Consider the following 18,463-nt stretch of genomic DNA (forward strand, 5'->3'; position numbering starts at 1 on the left):
TCAGTGTTTTCATCCTTAATTCACAGATGGAAAACAAGGAAACTAATTTGCCCAAAGTTATACATCTATCATTTAATTGGGTTCAAGATTTAAGCACAACTTTTCCAAATTCTGGAATCCATGCTTTCTCCCATGAACAAATAGCTATAATAGGTCCCCACTCAGATAAATGACTTGGTATATTCAGAATCCTCTACCATAGTTCTCTCAGATAACCACAAAATTTAGACATAAAACACATCTAAAAAATCCAGATGAATTTAAGCATAATGGGGGTAATTCTATTTACCTTCCATCCCATTTTACTAGTTGGTTTGGTTTTCTTTTCATTCTTCTGAGTGATAAGGGGCCGTGTATTATATATTCTTAGAATCTAGCCCAGTGCCTTACACATGATAAGTACTCCATACTTGCTGAACTAAAGTAAACAGTTTGTTTCTTCTCATTTATGATAAGGCAAACAAGAAAGACACGACTTTAATTGTTGTATCCATGCATACAAATTTGACATGCTAGAGAGAATTTCAGAAAACCTAATGATTTCTGAGACCACTTTTCAGATAATATGCATTCAGCAAGTCATTCGATCCTTTAAAAAAAAGATTATATTCATATAAATATAATCATTTTCCAATTTGACAAACTCAACTTAAAAACCATCTAATACATATTAATGGATGTGGAGAAATATCCTTGGAATCCAACTGCCAAGTTCAAACTCCTTTGGGGAGACTTACCTTGAGAAGTCCCACCTCTGCCTGGAAGTAAATGTGACAAGAGTAACAGGTGACCCTGACCAGGTAAAGAAAATACTCGCTCTCTCGCCACAGATCCAGAAGATGCTAACCCCAGAGGATTCACTACCACCAAGGGAGGTAGAAAAGGCCTTGCTGGAATGCTGAAAAAGAACTCAGAAGAGACATACTTCCAAAGAAAAGATAGCATCAAAAATTCTGTCAATGATGGAAGATGTATTCTATTCTTAAGACGTAGGCTCTCTAGATGGAGCTAAAACCCAAACGTTTATATACATGATTGTTATGTTGAAGGAAGGTTTCTGGCTCCTAAACAACCAATCCATTAGCTTACTTTCAAAATAAACCCCCCCCCAAAAAAATACTGCCTATACTCTCAGCAAGCATCTCTTTTATACAGTTTTACAAGTAAAAACTCTTGGCTCAACACATGATAACAAATGTGGACAGAGTTAACACTTTACTCTTAAATAATACTATGAGTTTTACTCAGGTGCCATAACCACCTTCCCAGAAAGAGAAATGAACTTTATGTTCCTCTTATTAATAATAGGAGGTTTAAGATCACTGAAGTTAGAAACTTTCTCAGAGTAATGCAGCAAGTAAATGGCACAGTGGAATTAGAATTTGTGCCAGATGAGACCTTGATAGTAAAGTATCAAGAAAGATATTAATGACTCTGCAACAAGTGCCAGGTCTGAGTACCTGTCATAAACTCTCATTTAAAAGGTATCACCTGTGAAGTTCACCAATGATGTGCTGCTGCTGCTGCTAAGTCGCTTCAGTCGTGTCCGACTCTGTGCAACCCCATAGATGGCAACCCACCAGGCTCCCCCATCCCTGGGATTCTCCAGGCAAGAATACTGGAGTGGGTTGCCATTTCCTTCTCCCAATGATGTGCTAGAGCCAGTTTTTCCAGCTTACAAAAGCCAACTGTTAAATTTTCAGGACTTTTGTAAGCTGATTATTAAGCATGACCATTATTAGATATTAAATATATGGTCTTATATTAAGATTAATGATATTAAATTTAAATAAAGATATTAAAAACACATGATAATTACTCAAAATATATCATTTCTCAATTATTTTGGCACATGTGACCATGAATATATGCTCTTGAAGTTACTTGCATTTATTGTATCATAAAAGTACTACGTAATAATTTGCAGGACACAACACTTAACCATCAATGCCAATTGGCAGTCCTTGCTAATTGTTATAAACCATTAGTTTCCCCACCACACCCCTAAAAATAATAATTTGCTACTGTGTATCTTTTTCCAAGTTTGAATTCAGGAGTATCACATAGGTAGTTAGCTTGAAATCAGCATAGTAGGAATATATACAGCAAGAGAAAGGTCAATGCTGTAGTATTAAATCACAGGTTTGTTTTTTTTTTCCCCCTCTCAGACAATTGATTTTTAAACGTTTACCAGCAGAATACTGGATCTACCCGTGTAACTTAGTAACCCAAGCCTGCATGCCAAGTTTCAGCAGGAAATACAGCCTGAAATTCCTCATTCAGAAGGAAGTAGATTCTTCTCGTTATCCATGTAGTTCTGAAATTCATTCAACCTTAAGAAGCTGCCTGAGTTAGTCTCTATCTATATGTCATTGAGTTTTAGATAATATTCAACTGCTGAGGAAGGTCATGGTGATATTTCTTCAAAGGTATGGAAATGACCAGAGCCAAGGTCACTTACTTTCCTTACAGTAGCTTACTTTCCACTGACCCCTGTATTACTTTGTTCCGGCCGTTAACAGGCATCTGTGCAAATCTAAGCTGTTCCCCACCGAAAACAACAGAGGAAGAGAAATTCAGCAGGCATCTGACTCCCATTCTTCTACAGTATCAGAGCATATTGAGACAATGGAAATCATGAGCTGGCCGGTACACAAAGACTAGAGAAGGCTGCTGAATGGAAGGCAGTTGGACAGGAAGTCAGAATGGAAGACGGTAGGAAGAATCCTGCCCCTCAGGGATCTCCCAAGTGCTAAATGCAGAGCTCTGTCACGGTACTACCCCTGCACCAGTCCCCAGAGTTGTATCACTATCTCAGGACACCTCATCTCTTTTCTTAGGAGTTGCTGCTTGCTACTGGCTAGACACTAAGTACTCGCTGTCACCAGCGAAGTACAGAGCAGTTATCACTAGTCTTTTTGATTCTTACCAGTACACTGACCTACCTAGATAACATTTCTTGCTGCATCCTAAAGCCTGAAAGACTTCAAAGGTCTGCAGTGCCCCAAAGCCTCTCTAAATCCCTTGTGAAATTCAGAACTTTAGGCTCTGTCTCTAACCCTCACATCACAAGCAACCAAGTGTCGCCCATCCTGTCCGTTCCCCCAGCCTCTCTCAACTGTTTTCTACCCCTCCCTACAAACCCAGCTCCTTTCTTCAGACACAAAAGTGAAAATGTCGACACATTTCAAGCTCTAGGAGTCATCAGCCCACAAGATCCACAGATAGTCAGGATGGGCTAGAAATAAGATGTAAAATGGGGATTAAAACCTTTTTCCCAGAGCTTGCTTAACATCTCTTTCTGGGAAAAGCTAGGAAGATGAAGCTAATCAGAGCTCGCCAGCTGTTCTTTACACATTATGAAAAGAACTCTTCCTCCTTTTGAAATTGTCTTGGCTTTCCATATTCCTGTTCATGGAACAGCATTCCCATTCATTATTTCTCTCTCTCTCTCCCCACCCCTGCCCCCCCCCACCCCCACGCACATGAACACACACACATTCACCTCTACTTGGTCAACAACTTCTGTTGATTTACCTCCTAAATATCTTTCAAATCCACCACTCTGTCTCTATCCAACCAATGTTGCCTTGGACCTAGCCATTCTGTTTCAACTGACTTTTTTGCAACAGTTTTTTAAACTGCTCTCCTTGCCTCTACTTTAGCTATAGTTAACATGATCTTTGCAAAACAATCTGTGGCATCCCCAATTTTTCAATCCTTCAATTAATATTGTTAAAGAACTTATTAGATGCAAAATCTTGCCTTTAGAAGTCAATTCAAATGCTTTATCAGAATATACGAGGCCTGGCCCCAGTTTCCCAGTTCAATTTTTCAGCATTGCTCAGCGATAAACTTGCCTTCTCACCAAGCTAACATACATGGTCAGATTTTCTCTGAGCTTCTTCCCAGGATACCCAATGTCCTTACTTTACATGCAAATATATTTTTTCTTTAAGTCGACACATCTTTTCTTACATGAGGGTTAATTTATAAAACTAAATATTTGTAGCCGAGGTTTTTAAACAAATATTAAAGAAATGTCAGCAACTACATTTAATTATGGTTGTATTGCTTTGTTGTTAATGGATGCGCTTCATTGTGGACATTTTAAAAGCTAACTAGCATGCACTGCAATGTCTCAAAGGAACCCTGAACTTTTGACCGTATTTTACTGTTGAGCAAGACTCTCTTGCAGCTGGGTTATTTCTTCCCTTGACTAATTGTGCAAGCTATTTAACCATGACATGTGGTTTGCCTCACTGTGCATTTTAATATTAAATAATTTAAAACAAGAGTTTTTTTCATTACCAACAAAACAAGCATTTTTAACATAAAGAGGTACTCTTCAATCAATCAACTTTGCAACTTTTAAAAATTTGTCCAATGTTCTCTTCTTACTAGCATAACCATAGCAAGGGTTTACCTTGTGCTTGGAAAATTCATCAAGTACTCATAATTCAAGTTTCACTGGCTGCTGTTTCTCTTCTTCTCAGACCCAGTCAGATGAAAACCGATCACCACCTACCAGACAGAACCAATGGATTATTGGTGATTTGTTCTCTGTCTTGCAGACTTGGCCAGTGAAGTGCTAATGCCCAGTATATGAATAAGGCTGAGGGGTTCAGGATGGAGCCAGAGCAGAGTAGGACAAGATCTGCCCTCCACTTTTCTAGGTCTCAATTTTCTGAAACATACCTTCCATTAGCTTGCAAAGAGCATCAAATTCACAGGCAGACTAAACATAGGTCTGTGTTCTTGTCACCTCACTAAATCTCAGTTTGGGGTCACTTCCTTGGTGGTAACTTCCCTAGTATTGCCTTTCTGAATTTTATAGTTATTTGTGGCAATCCCCTTGGCAACATAATGCTACTCTCATTGAGTGTCTGCTTGTCTCTCTCCCTCACTAAACTATTAACTTCCTGAAGACACAGACTAATACTATTCCTTGTTCTCTAGGAAAACGGGTCCACAATAACTGTTTACTCAATGCATCAATGAATGAATGATCATTGCATTAGGTGTTCACAAATAGCTCTAATTTCCTGAATTACGTTTTATTTCTTGTGGATTTTCCTCCAGGTGCAAACTAAAGAAGATGATTTGGAAACAGATTTCTACGACGATTTAATTGCTCTCGAAGATAATAAAGATCAAGAAGCCTTAGGTTCTGGCCTAGCAACGAGCTCTTTTCGTGTACCCATTTTCTATTCCTCAAAGAGAAGTCAAAGCAGCTCCCATTCTTCTGCCTTCAAACAAGCCATTCAAGCCTCCCAAAAAAAGGTAATAAAAGTGGTTCTTGATCTTCTTAATTTCTCCTGAAAAATAACACCAATTCCAGCAATCGTGCAAGGAGAAGGAGATCATTTTAATATCAAATAGTAGGATTTCTAACATAGATTTAAGTAGACTTACTTTTTTGTTGTTATAGCCCACTTCAAAAGTTATAGAGATAATAATGCCTTTTTTGCAAGCATTTGGCTGTGTTTGTGGTTGTGTTCTTGCTCTTTTAACTTTTGTCTTATTATTTTAAATGCTTTTCTTATAAAACACATGTAACAGAATTTTGCTTTTTTTTTTTTAACATAATCTGACAGTCTAGGGTCTTTGCTGGAGAAATTCAGCCAACTTCTATTTAGTATCTTTCCTGAAATATTTAATCATGCTCCTTCCCTCTTTAATATATTTCACTCATTTAACTTTGTTGCTAGTTTCTTGTTTCTTTACTTTTCTTTGTCACATTTCTTCTTACTTTTTTTGGTCATTTTGGAAGTTCTACTAAACTTTTAAATTCTGCTGGTACTTACCCTTCTCTGGTTACTGCACATAATTAAACCAATGTTTTTCTTTTATTCCATAAAGTGATATATAGCCTCCACCAAAGGATTAATCATTTTTCTACTCCCCGCATTCCATTCCCACAATCTCCAAACATACTTGCTTCTTTCTTTCCCCACCACTACCACCACAAGCCTCCAAAGCCTCCAGTTTTATTGAGATAGTTCAAAATCTTTGTATTCCAAGTTATTCCTAGGGATTGTTTCGTATTCTTTTTTATATTATATATGTTCATTAGTAATTTATTCTGGATCTCATCTTCCCTATTAACAATTCCTCACATAATACTGATAAATTCCAGTCCAGAATATGTATTTTGTATTTGTGTATTACTATGTATATGTGTATGAGTATATATTTTATATAGGTCTAGCACTTTGGCCACCTCATGCGAAGAGTTGACTCATTGGAAAAGACTCTGATGCTGGGAGGGATTGGGGGCAGGAGGAGAAGGGGACGACAGAGGATGAGATGGCTGGATGGCATCACCGACTCGATGGACGTGAGTCTGAGTGAACTCCAGAAGTTGGTGATGGACAGGGAGGCCTGGTGTGCTGCGATTCATGGGGTCGCAAAGAGTCGGACACGACTGAGAGACTGAACTGAACTGACCTCCCATATACATGCTCATCACCACTTCTTCTTTGATCTTCCCTTTCTTGAGATCCTGTTCTCATGCAATTGCCATATTTTCAGTGTTTTCTTTAGGTAGGATACATGCAAAGTATATTCCCTAAATCCTTATATATATACAAATGTCTACCTTTTAATTGAACAATAAAGATGCAAAATATCTTGACTGGATAAAGAAATCTTGGAACACAGTCTTCTTTTCTTGATAGCTGGTGGATGTTATTCTACTATCTTCTAATTTCTATTGTTACATAGGAAAAATTACATGTAAGCTGATCTTCTTTCTTTTGTTCTCTCTCTGGAAATTTGCAATTTTTAATACTCTAAGCATTGGACTTTATCTACTAATCTTGCCAGGAATTAATGGAACTTTTCAATACATAAAACTGCATCTTCATTGGTTAATCTTTCCTCATATCTTCCTTTTTCCTTTGTTTGCTTGTAAAATCTAGATATGTATTCCAACTCTTAAGTGATTTAGGGGTTAGATTTCTATTAGGCATTTTTAGACATTTACAAGTGTCTTTTAAAATAGTATCTATTTCTCATTACAACCACCACTCTAAGTAGGATTTATTCTTTCCAAAGAGACATATGGGAAGATTGAGTCCTGAATCCTAGAACTTGATGGGAGATGTGAAAAGAATAGACCAAAGTACCAGTGTCAGAACCAAAGGGACCAGCACTGGAGGGCACCACTTTATTGCTCTTTATGTTTCTACCATAGTGCCCCTCGTATTTTTTATTAATTCATTCATATACTTATGTAGATATGAGTACTTATAATACTTTCGGAGAAGGCAATGGCACCCCACTCCAGTACTCTTGCTTGGAAAATCCCATGGACGGAGGAGCCTGGTGGGCTGCAGTCCATGGGGTCGCTAAGAGTCGGACACGACTGAGCGACTTCACTTTCACTTTTCACTTTCATGCATTGGAGAAGGAAATGGCAGCCCACTCCAGTGTTCTTGTCTGGAGAATCCCAGGGATGGAGGAACCTGGTGGGCTGCCGTCTATGGGGTCGCACAGAGTCGGACACGACTGAAGTGACTTAGCATAGCATATAATACTTTACAGATAATTTTTCCAAGCATTTCATTTGTCTTCAAAAGAACCCTAAGAGGTAATGTTGTTGTTCACTCAGTCATGTCCAACTCTTGTGACCCCATGGACTGCAGCATGCCAGGCTTCCCTGTCCATCACCATCTACTGGAGCTTGCTGAAAGTCATGTTCACTGAGTTGGTGATGCCATCTGACCATCTCATCCTCTATTGTCCCCTTCTTCTCCCGCCTTCAATCTTTTCCAGCATCAGAGTCTTTTCCAATGGGTTGGCATTAGGTGGCCAAAGTACTGGAGTTTCAGCATCGATCCTTCCAGTGAATATTCGAGGTTGATTTCTTTTAGGATTGACTGGTTTGATCTCCTTGCTGTCCAAGGGACTCTCAAGAGTCTTTTCCAATACCACAGTTCAAAAATATCAATTCTTTGGCACTCAGCCTTCTTTACTATTTAACATGTAATGGTAGATATTTTTAACATCATTTTGCAGATAAGTAGACTGAAGTCCATATATTTATTTTTAATTCAACTGACATCCATCACAGACCTACCCTGCATCAGGCACTATACTCAAATACAAGAAGCTAAGTGACTCGTGATCGTAAAATGAGTAAATGCCAGAATTGGGAAATGAAATCAATTTTCTAACTTTTGCCCACTATTCACATCTACCACATTCTATTTCAAGCTTCTTGCTTATTTTCATCAAACTCTGAAAAGAGTATAGCTCTAGTGATATGAGCATGTAAAAAAAGAACAAAACAGATTCCTTTTATAACACAGATTGTTAGCCTACTTTAAAAATTATTTATTTATTTATTTTTGACTGTGCTGGGTCTTCGTTGTGACACAGGCTTTCCTCTAATATAGAAAGTGGGGGCTACTCTCTAGTCACGGTGTGCAGGCTTCTCACTACAGGGGCTTCTCTTGTTGAGAAGCATGGACTTGGGCATACGGGCTTAGTTGCTCCACGGCATGTGGGATCTTCCCAGATCAGGGATCAAACCCATTTCTCCTGCATTGGCATGCAGATTCTTTACCACTGAGCCACCAGGGGAGCCCCTGTTAGTTCACTTCTGAATGGATTATGGGTTATATCATGGATTATATGATGCCCCTCACGTCCTTCTTTTAGTTTACTGAAAGTCCTCCAGGTTGCATATCCAGGATTGGAAATCACTGCCCAAAAATATAATCAAAGATGAGGAGAGAAATGGAGGTGCTGAAATATATATGTGTGTGTGTGTGTGTTGTAGTCACTCAGTCGTGTCCAAATCTTTGTGATCCCATGGACTGTAGCCCACCAGGCTCCTCTGTTCATGGAATTTGCCAGGCAAGAATACTGAAGTGGATATCCATTCCTTTCGCCAAGGAATCTTCCCAACGCAGGGATTGAAGTCGGGTCTCCTGCATTGCAGGCTGGTTTCTTTTATTGAATGAGCCACACACACGTGTGTGTGTGTGTGTGTGTGTGTGTGTGTGTATCTATACAGACATATATATATATACCAGCTTCCCTGGTGGCTCAGAGGGTAAAGAGTCTGCCCGCAGTGCAGGAGACCTGGATTCGATCCCTGGGTCGGGAAGACAACCTGGAGAAGGAAAAGGCAACCCACTCGGTACTCTTGCCTGGAAAATCCCATGGACGGAGAAGCCTGGTAGCCTACAGTCCATAGGGTTGCAAAGAGTCAGACAAGGCTGAGTGACTTCACTTTCACTTTCAATATTAAGATTTGCTTCTCAGAATTGGTTTTTAAATGTCTCAAACATGCTAGAGAATACTTACAAAACTCTTATTTGTAGGTAAACAGTTTTTATTTGATCCTCTAATATCTGTCTCAAAGTGGAAACATTTCAGACTATTCACAGTATCAGGTTCAAACATATGAAATTGCTGATATTCAACCATTTTTGACTTACAAGATTGGCAACTTTGTATGGTTCAACCCAACATCTTTGATTAGATATGAACGGAATCAGGATATCTCGGGTTAAATAGAAAATGCTTCTGCAACCTCTCTTAATCTTCAAATACTGAAAACAAGGTCCCACAAGCTTGAAAATCATTTCAAGCCCTTCAGCGGTGCTCAATGCTTTGTCAAGCACAGATCTGACTAAACATTGGTTGGTCAGATAGTCTGTTTCAAAGTCAAAAAACCAGTTATCTCAGTAGGATTCAGTGTGTTTTTGAATTGCTTTACAAAACTGAACCAACAAAAAGATGGTTAAAATAATGCAAGATTTCACAAAATGTTGAAATAGACCATACATAGTTAATAACTTGCTGTCATGTAATTTTTTAGTCCAAAATAGCCAGCTCTAGCCATCAGAAACTGACAAATGGAGCACCAGGGAGATGTTTGTGCTAAGCCGAGTTACCTTGTATGTCCCACAATTTCGTTTTTAAAGTGACCTGAAAATTTTGAACAGCCTATTTCAATGCGCATAACCAAACAGGCATTTCAGATATTCAGGGAGTAAGAGTGCTTCTTCCTAAGAGCACCATGTCCCTCTACCTTTCCAAAGCCACACCTCCATGACAAAACTCAAGTATTAAACTTACAGTTAATGGACACTTAAAATGTAAGCTCCACAACGGCATGAATTTTTTCTGCCTTGCTCCCATTTGTGTCCACTGCCTCTGAGATAGCTGAGAGAAACATGTATTGAAGGGAAGAAGGGAGCAAGGAGAAAGGGAGGGGAGGAGGGAGGAATAGCAAGAGGAAAACAGAGGGAGGGGAATAAATGTTGCCTCTTCCTCAGGCTTTGTGGTGTTTTTTTTTTTCCCTTCTGTGTTAATAGTCATTTTGTGTCATAATTATAGCACATGGGAAGATAGCTGTTTAATAATTTGCAGCCATAATAATAACAGGTTTAACAATTTAACTAATACAGATTTTTGGCTAAAATATGCCCCTCTCTTTTTATTACTTAAACATTACAATTTGCTAAAACTAAGAAATTAGTTACAATATCTAAAATTTTTTAAAACAACAGTATTGTGGATATACTCATAAAATTCAGTGTCTGTGGGAAAGGACAATTTAATGGAATGAAATTTGGGGCAGCTACCAACCACATAATCCTAAATTAACCTGACATAACAAGAGATTATTAAAGAAAAAAGAACCTCCAAACAAATAGTTCTGTTTGTGGATATAGGACAGAGGATATAAACGATTTTGCTTAATTTTACCACCTAAGTAATTTTGAGTCATAGCATCTTGGCGTTGAAAGGAGTGTGAAGTGTCACAGATGAAGGCTGTGCACAGGTGAGTTTTCCCAGATAACTGAGGCCCAGAGAATTGACATGCTTTCCCCAGCTGGTGGACAAAGCTACAACTTGAATTTCATTGTGTAACTTCCAGCTGAAAATGTATACAATATTTTTTCAATTATTTGCATTAGCAAGGCTTTCTAAATAAAAATGCAGTAGGGGTGCACCCATGATTGACCATCAAAAAAGCAAGATTGACTTTTTGATCCTTGATTTCTTTTTGGTAGACAGCATATCCCTCCATCACACAATTTACATGATTGAGGTCAGCTTATCTGTTTAGCGTTTTGGATATCTAAGGAAACTGAACTGATGGAAAAGGTACTGGAAAAATAAGATGAAAATTATCATTTTGTATGTGGGAACATTCAATGGACAGTTAACAATTATAATACTATGGGTACAATGAAGCTGATAATAAACATTTAATGTTTGATACCTCAAGCTTTCATTACCTTTAATCATCTTTTTTTTTCACTTCTTTCTTCTCTTCCATTTAGGCTTCCAGTTTTATTAGGATCCATAAAGTCATAAAAGTCTTAAACTTCACAATGAAAACTAAAGATCTGCAGCTTTCTGATGTCTTCTTGAAAGCACTTAACCATCTGCCTCTAGAATACAACTCTGCTTTATACAGCCGGATCTTTGATGACTTCGGGACTCACTATTTCACCTCTGGCTCCCTGGGAGGCGTGTACGACCTCCTTTATCAGTTTAGCAAGGAGGAACTAAAGAACTCAGGTTTGATTTCTTCAACACTTCTTTTTAACTGATAAGATACTGTGTATTGCATTTTTCTCTTACTATATCCTTTCAGTTCTTTATTGACTTTATTTTGACCATGCTTTATTTCCAAAATTATATGAAGAACAACGAAAATGTACATACTCAAGAAAATAAAAATAGAAAATTCAGGCCAAAAGAAGAAGGAGAAATAAATAGGCTTAACCTCCTTGGGCATCAGATTTGTCCCAGAATTCCCTGACATTTAAGAACATCATAAACTGCCTGCTGCTGCTGCTGCTGCTGCTGCTGCTAAGTCACTTCAGTCGTGTCCGACCCTGTGTGACCCCATAGACGGCAGCCCACGAGGCACCCCCGTCCCTGGGACTCTCCAGGCAAGAACACTTGAGTGGGTTGCCATTTCCTTCTCCAATGCATGAAAGTGAAAAGTGAAAGTGAAGTCACTGAGTCTTATCCAACTCTCAGCGACCCCATGGACTGCAGCCCACCAGGCTCCTCCGTCCATGGGATTTTGCCTAGCAGTGGTAAACTAAAAAGAGATAGATACATGCTATCACCTAGGAAAACAAAATTTGTCTTGGAACTAAACTCTAAAAAATAATTTACTTATAGAATTTTTATAGGAGATAATTTTATAAAAATGTAATTACAACAAATCCACTGACACTTTTTTTTTTTTTTTTGCTACATGGCTTGTGGGATTTCAGTTCCCCAATAGAGACTGAACCTGGGCCCCTAGGCAATGAAAGAACTGAGTTCTAAAGACTGGACCTAGTCTTTTTCTTTTAATGATTTTAACTAAAAGCCAAGGACAAAAGATGAAAAGCAATTAATAACTTGACAAGGGACTAAGTTAATATGAGCCAGACATGCCCCTACTGGTGGTGAAACTTGAAACCAGATGGGAGGCACTTTTCTTTGAGGAAAAGTTGCAATTTTATATCCAGGGATATAATCTGTGATATTTTCTGATTACATATAAAATAATAATATAAATCTTGGTTTAAAAAAATAACTTTTGATTTCTTAACTATTATCTTGCTGCTGTCGCTGCTGCTAAGTCGCTTCAGTCGTGTCCGACTCTGTGCGACCCCAGAGACTGCAGCCCACCAGGCTCCCCCATCCCTGGGATTCTCCAGTCAAGAACACTGGAGTGGGTTGCCATTTCCTTCTCCAATGCATGAAAATGAAAAGGGAAAGTGAAGTCACTCAGTCACTAATATTCATTTCTATTAGAGCTTAAGTACCTTTTTATAAATTTGTTTTCAGGCTTCAGTGTGAAATGACACAGCATCCTTGTGATGCTTCTATCTTTAAAACATGATTAGGAACTATGTAATAACCAGAACCCAAGTGTCCAATTCTCCTAAATAAATCAGAATTCTTGATCATTTGACTCTTCTACAAAAGAAATCAGGAATTTATTTTAAAAGACACCAAGCCACCCCTGGGGTCAGTAGAATTTCAGTCCCTCTATTCTTATATCTCATAATGGCAAATAGTTATATTTAATGTGGGTTCCCTGAGTTTTTCCTAACTTTAAATGAGCAGATGTCCATCATGATCTGCTTTTTAAGAGAGGAGATAGGACATATGTCTTTGAAAAGGATTTTCAGTAAGAAAGTCTTCAAAATTTTTTGCCTGACAGAGTTAACTGAAATCCCAGAGATTTACACTACGATGGGCTTTCCACGTTGCCTCTTACATTTCATTACAGTTATCCTTTCTACTGGAGTAATGTTTGCTCACTGAATTTGATGTCTTTGCCATTGAGAACAGCATCAACCTTAAAGCTGAGCAAAAATGATTGGGGGAAGTCTCTGGCCCTTGTCTTGGTTTCGTCTCACCCTAGGGAAGAAATTATTCTGGTCACTGCTGCTGTAGCCCAGAGAATAATTTCTCATTCGATAAGCTATACTCATCATGTATTTACAGCAAAGCTGCTAAAGGCTTAGAATTCAGGTCAGTTAAAGAACTATGTGAATCTTTAATCAACTATCCAGGATTTTAATAGTTGAAGCCCTATAACTAAAATGAAGAGTGATGAGCTGTACTTTCTTCCTGAAACACTCTCACTTTCCATCTCTTTCTCTTTAAATAAAGGTAGAGACTTTAGACACACAGATATACATAATAAGAGAAAGAAAGAGAGTCTGAGGTGTCATATAAAACTGGAAACATACAACCATACACACCTATGTACACATACAAACACTACACACATATATATAATATTTATGTATATGTATATAATACATTCTCATATTTTATATGTAATATATAATCTTATAGTCATGAAATATGTGCATATATATATGTGTGTATATATATATACTTCTCTGAGTCACAATAATAATATTGGCACTTAATTTTAACTGTGGTTTAAGATGAAACACACTTAGAAAAAATCTCATTAAAATGGAATTCTGCAGTGGGTGTGCGTCTGTCTTTGCCCACTCTCATATGGATGAATGTTTTTGCCACTCTCATATGCTTCATCTCATGTGGATGAATCCATATTTTGGCCTCCTTCCTTTTCCCCTTTTTAGTTCTTTTCCCCTTACTTCGTTTGCCACAATGTAGAGCTAGAGTTTAGGCTTAATTTTATTTGCTTTATTCAATAAGAGTTATATCCCTTGTCATTAATTTAAAAAAAAAATGACTCGAATACCTCTGAGTACTTTCTCTAGTGCAAGAAGAATAAAACAAAATTAAATTGCTTTTTATTTGCATCTCTTGATGTATTCCTCAATTCTGCAATGTTCCATGGTCAATTTAAAACCTTGAATAAAAAGTTGACCTTGCTCTAGTGTGCAAGGTAAAAAGAACTTCAGGGACACAGAGAAAACAGTAAACAATTAAAATATCATGTTATTACAACATGGTAATTTTAAATTTCTTTTGCTGGGAAGTCATGTTCTGCTCTGACTGAAAAATAAAAGCTATTCACCCCACTGTTTATCAGTATGACATTTTTGATTGACACTGTTGATCTTTGCCCAGTCAGAGTAGCTGAGGACATTTCTGCAATACTCATTCCTGTGCCACATCAAACTCAGGTTTGAGACTGCAAGTGCTTCAGCATCAAGCAACTCCTTTGTCAGTGTGGATAGGGTCAGACGTAAGCTGTAGGGCATCTTGTGGGGAAGAAAAGGCTGGTACAGAAATTCACTGATAAAGCCTTGACATTTTCAACACCGCATGACCAATACCACGGCTCACAAGAGAGATTCGTCATTCAAATCTTGAAGGATTCCCCTGTAACCATTAGAAACTGAAATTAACGAGGTTTATAGTTCATTAATTATGCTATAGTTAATGAATTGGTCACATGCAATTTAATTTTCATTTATAAGTCATAGAAGCTAGGGACTTGCCCGGCGGTCCGGTGGTTAAGATTCTGCCTGCCAATGCAGAGGATATAAGTTTGATCTCTGGTCAGGGGGCTAAGATCCTACATGCCTCAAGGCCAGAAAACCAAAGCAAAACAAAAAACCCGGAAGCAACATTCTAACAAATTCAATAAAGACTTTAAAAATGGCCCACCTCAAAAAATCATTTAAAATAAATCATAGAAATCTAATGAAAGAATAAGAAAGGGTTAGGGGACCATTAAATTCCTCACACGGCCCAAACACTTGACTAACCCATTTATAAGAACAATGCCACTGGAAGAAGAATGAGTCATATTTATTCAGCCTAATCAAAACAGCCATCTTTTTTGTTAGAAATTAAAATGCCAGGTACACACGAGGGCCTCAAACCAAGACATTTTTTTACTCCCAATCTTTGATTTCTCTCTTTGAATGTGTCAAACTATTGAAAAAACTACAAAGTAGGAAGCCTCATCCGCATCTACTCAGCTTCGTTCCTTGGTGAGCCGCACACCCAGGTTTATATTCTAGCATCACATACTCACATGGTGCCTCTGGCTCTGATAACACTCCTCCCTGCCTCTTGTAACCTGCAACCCTAAGAATCAGTATTGATAAACTACTTTGCTTTAAGGTGCTTGATAGTTCACCTAACAGCTCTATCTCTTATATGCTTGTATTTTGCAAGGCAATTTTAAACTAAACAGCAAAAAAAAATTGGATTCTAATTTTGGTGTTTCACGTACCAGGTCAGGTGACTTGGGAAGCTGTTTTAAAAAAAAAAAAAAAAAAGGAAACACTTCTCAAACTACCCCAGAGACGCAGTACCAAGTCAGCCTCCAAACAGCCAGACCTGTTTCCCTGCCTCTGTCCCACTCAATCCCTGACATCCCCCACCAATTTTTGAAGTCCTTAAGAATAATGGGGAACACATGTACACCCGTGGCGGGTGCGTGTTGATGTATGGCAAAACCAATACAATATTGTAAAGTAAATAAGAATAATAATAAAATAAATAAATAATAAAAATTTTTTTTTTAAAAAAGAATAATGGACCAGCATTAGGGCGGGAAAGACTGATTCAGATACCAAAATCTTCAACAAACGAGGAAGTTTGGCAAAAGATCAGGACAACGAGGACCAAAGGTATTAGAACTGGATACTCTGAGTCTTGGAGCATGAGGGTTTTTACAAGACTTATATAACTGTGGTGTGTCATCCTGTGCAAGCAGTCCTGGGAAACTAGGAAGGTATCAAGCCCAGCTCCTGTTCCTAAAGAGCCTGGGAACCAGGCAGCATCAACCTCCCTTGAAGACAACAGGGAAAACGTATCAAGTATGGGCTTGAGTTAAGATAAACAGAAAGAGTTAACAGTCCCGGAGGACACTGAAGAGTTCATGAGTCAGGAAGTCAGTTTCTGAGACAAAACCAAAGGGTTTTGGAGGTAGAGTGAATGGCCAACTCAGGGAGAGGAAGCTTAGATGAGAACGGGAATGAGTGTTCAGAGAAGGAGAGGTGACCAACGAGATTTACACTTGAGGTGGTGAACAGAGGAAGAAGTGAAACGGACTCAGTCCTCACAGAATCAGCTGTGGCCCCCAAAGAACAGTGCCCCCTGACGATGGGGCACCAAACAGAGCAGGTGTTCATCTCCTGATATGCTGTACAGGGGCAGTGGCCAACAGCATGGGCAAGCTTAGAGGTTTACTGTGTGCAGGCAACATGGAGAGGCCAACATGATCCCCACAGGGAGGATGGCAGGGACTCATAAATACCTCTACTCTTCAGGATGTCCCATGGCCTGTGAAGAACCGCCTTTGTAGTAAAAGCCTTAATCATTCGAGCTCACGGGAAGCAGAGGAGCTGGATGCTGGTACAGAGTACCTGTACCTTCCCGAGTGCTCAGAGTCTCATGCTCGTCTCTGAATTCTCCGGGGTGCATTCTCAAGGTTTTTTTCTTGTCCTTTATTTCCCAGGTTTAACAGAGGAAGAAGCCAAAAACTGTATCCGGATTGAAACAAAGAAACGCTTCCTTTTTGTTAAAAAAACAAAAGTAGAACACCGGTGCACCACTAACAAACTGTCAGAGAAATACGAAGGTAACAGTACTCTCGTAGCAGCTTACCTAGTGGGTTCTGACTGGCAATAACTTAAGTATTGCACTTGACTGTGACTGCACTATTTTTCTATTGCATTAGTTTTATTTATCTGCCTCAGAGTCCTATGTGTGGTATGGAGGGAGCAAATCAAATATTGTTACAACTCAAAACGGGACATGGTTAGTATTTTCTTCATCTCCTATTTAGGTTGTCTGAATGCACATTTATTGATTCTTCCTGTGGGCCAAACCCAGTACTAGACGTAAAGTAAGGACGGACATGAACTAGGTCTTCCATTCAAGGAGTTTACAAAGTAAGGATATATAGACAACCATTAAAAATACAGAAGATGTAGTATACACATACAATGAAATACTACTCAGCCATAAAAAAGAATGAAATAATGCCATTTGCATCAACATGAATGGACCTAGAGATTATCATACTAAGTCAGACAAAGACAAATAACATATGATATCATTTATATGTGGAATCTAAAATAAGATACAAATGGACTTATTTACAAAACAGAAACAGACTCATGGACATAGAAAACAAACTTATGATTATCAAATGGGAAGTGGAGGTAGGGATAAATTAGGAGTTTTGGATTAGAAGATATAAACTAGTCTGTGTGTGCATGTGTGCCTAGCCACTCAGTTGTGTCTGACTCTTTGTGACTCAATTGACTGTAGCTCCTCTGTCCAACAAGCTCCTCTGCCCTTGGGATTCTCCAGGCAAGTTTACTAGAGTGGCTTGCCATTTTCTCCTCCAAGAGATCTTCCCAACTTAGGGATCGAACCTGGGTCTCCTGCATTTCAGGTGGACTCTTTACCATCTGAGCCACCAGGAAAGACCTAAACTACTATACATAAAATAGCTAAACAACAAGGTCCTACTGCATAGCACAAGAAACTACGTTCCATATCTTATAATAAACCATAATGGAAAAAACTATGAAAAAATATATATATATTTACATGTGTGCTCAGTTGTGTCTGATTCTTTGCAACCCCATGGACTGTAGCCCACCAGGCTCCTTTGTCCATGGAGTTTTCTAGGCAAAAATACTGGAGTGGGTTGACATTTCCTACTCCAATATTTACATATATGTATATTTAATATATATATAAAACAGAATGATTTTGTTGTACACTAGAAACTAGCACAAAATTGTATATCAACTATATTTCAATTAAAAAAAAAAAAGAAAAAACAGACTGATAAGTTCTAAGAAGGGGGATTCCCAGATGGCTCAGTGGTAAAGAATCTGCCTGCCAGTGCAAGAGACACAGGTTTGATCCCTCGGTCAGGAACCTCCTATGGAGAAGGAAATGACAACCCACCCCAGAATTCTTGCCTGGGAAAGCCTATGGACAGAGGAGCCGAGCAGGCTACAGTCCATGAGGTTGCAACGAGTCAGACGCATGCATGGAA

At 38.6% G+C, this 18,463-nt stretch overlaps 1 protein-coding gene across 1 annotated transcript in view; it reads left to right on the forward strand.

The window, feature by feature from the left end:
• The window catches only part of C6 (complement C6), a 76,684-nt gene that overhangs the window by 23,456 nt on the left and 34,765 nt on the right, over window positions 1-18,463 (forward strand). The window contains exons 7-9 of the mRNA XM_005889718.3: window positions 5,083-5,283; window positions 11,310-11,550; window positions 16,904-17,026. Coding sequence (XP_005889780.2) covers window positions 5,083-5,283; window positions 11,310-11,550; window positions 16,904-17,026 — 565 coding nt within the window. The remainder of the gene's footprint in view (window positions 1-5,082; window positions 5,284-11,309; window positions 11,551-16,903; window positions 17,027-18,463) is intronic.

Source organism: Bos mutus, chromosome 20 (genome assembly GCF_027580195.1).
Source record: "Bos mutus isolate GX-2022 chromosome 20, NWIPB_WYAK_1.1, whole genome shotgun sequence".
Taxonomy (NCBI): domain Eukaryota; kingdom Metazoa; phylum Chordata; class Mammalia; order Artiodactyla; family Bovidae; genus Bos; species Bos mutus.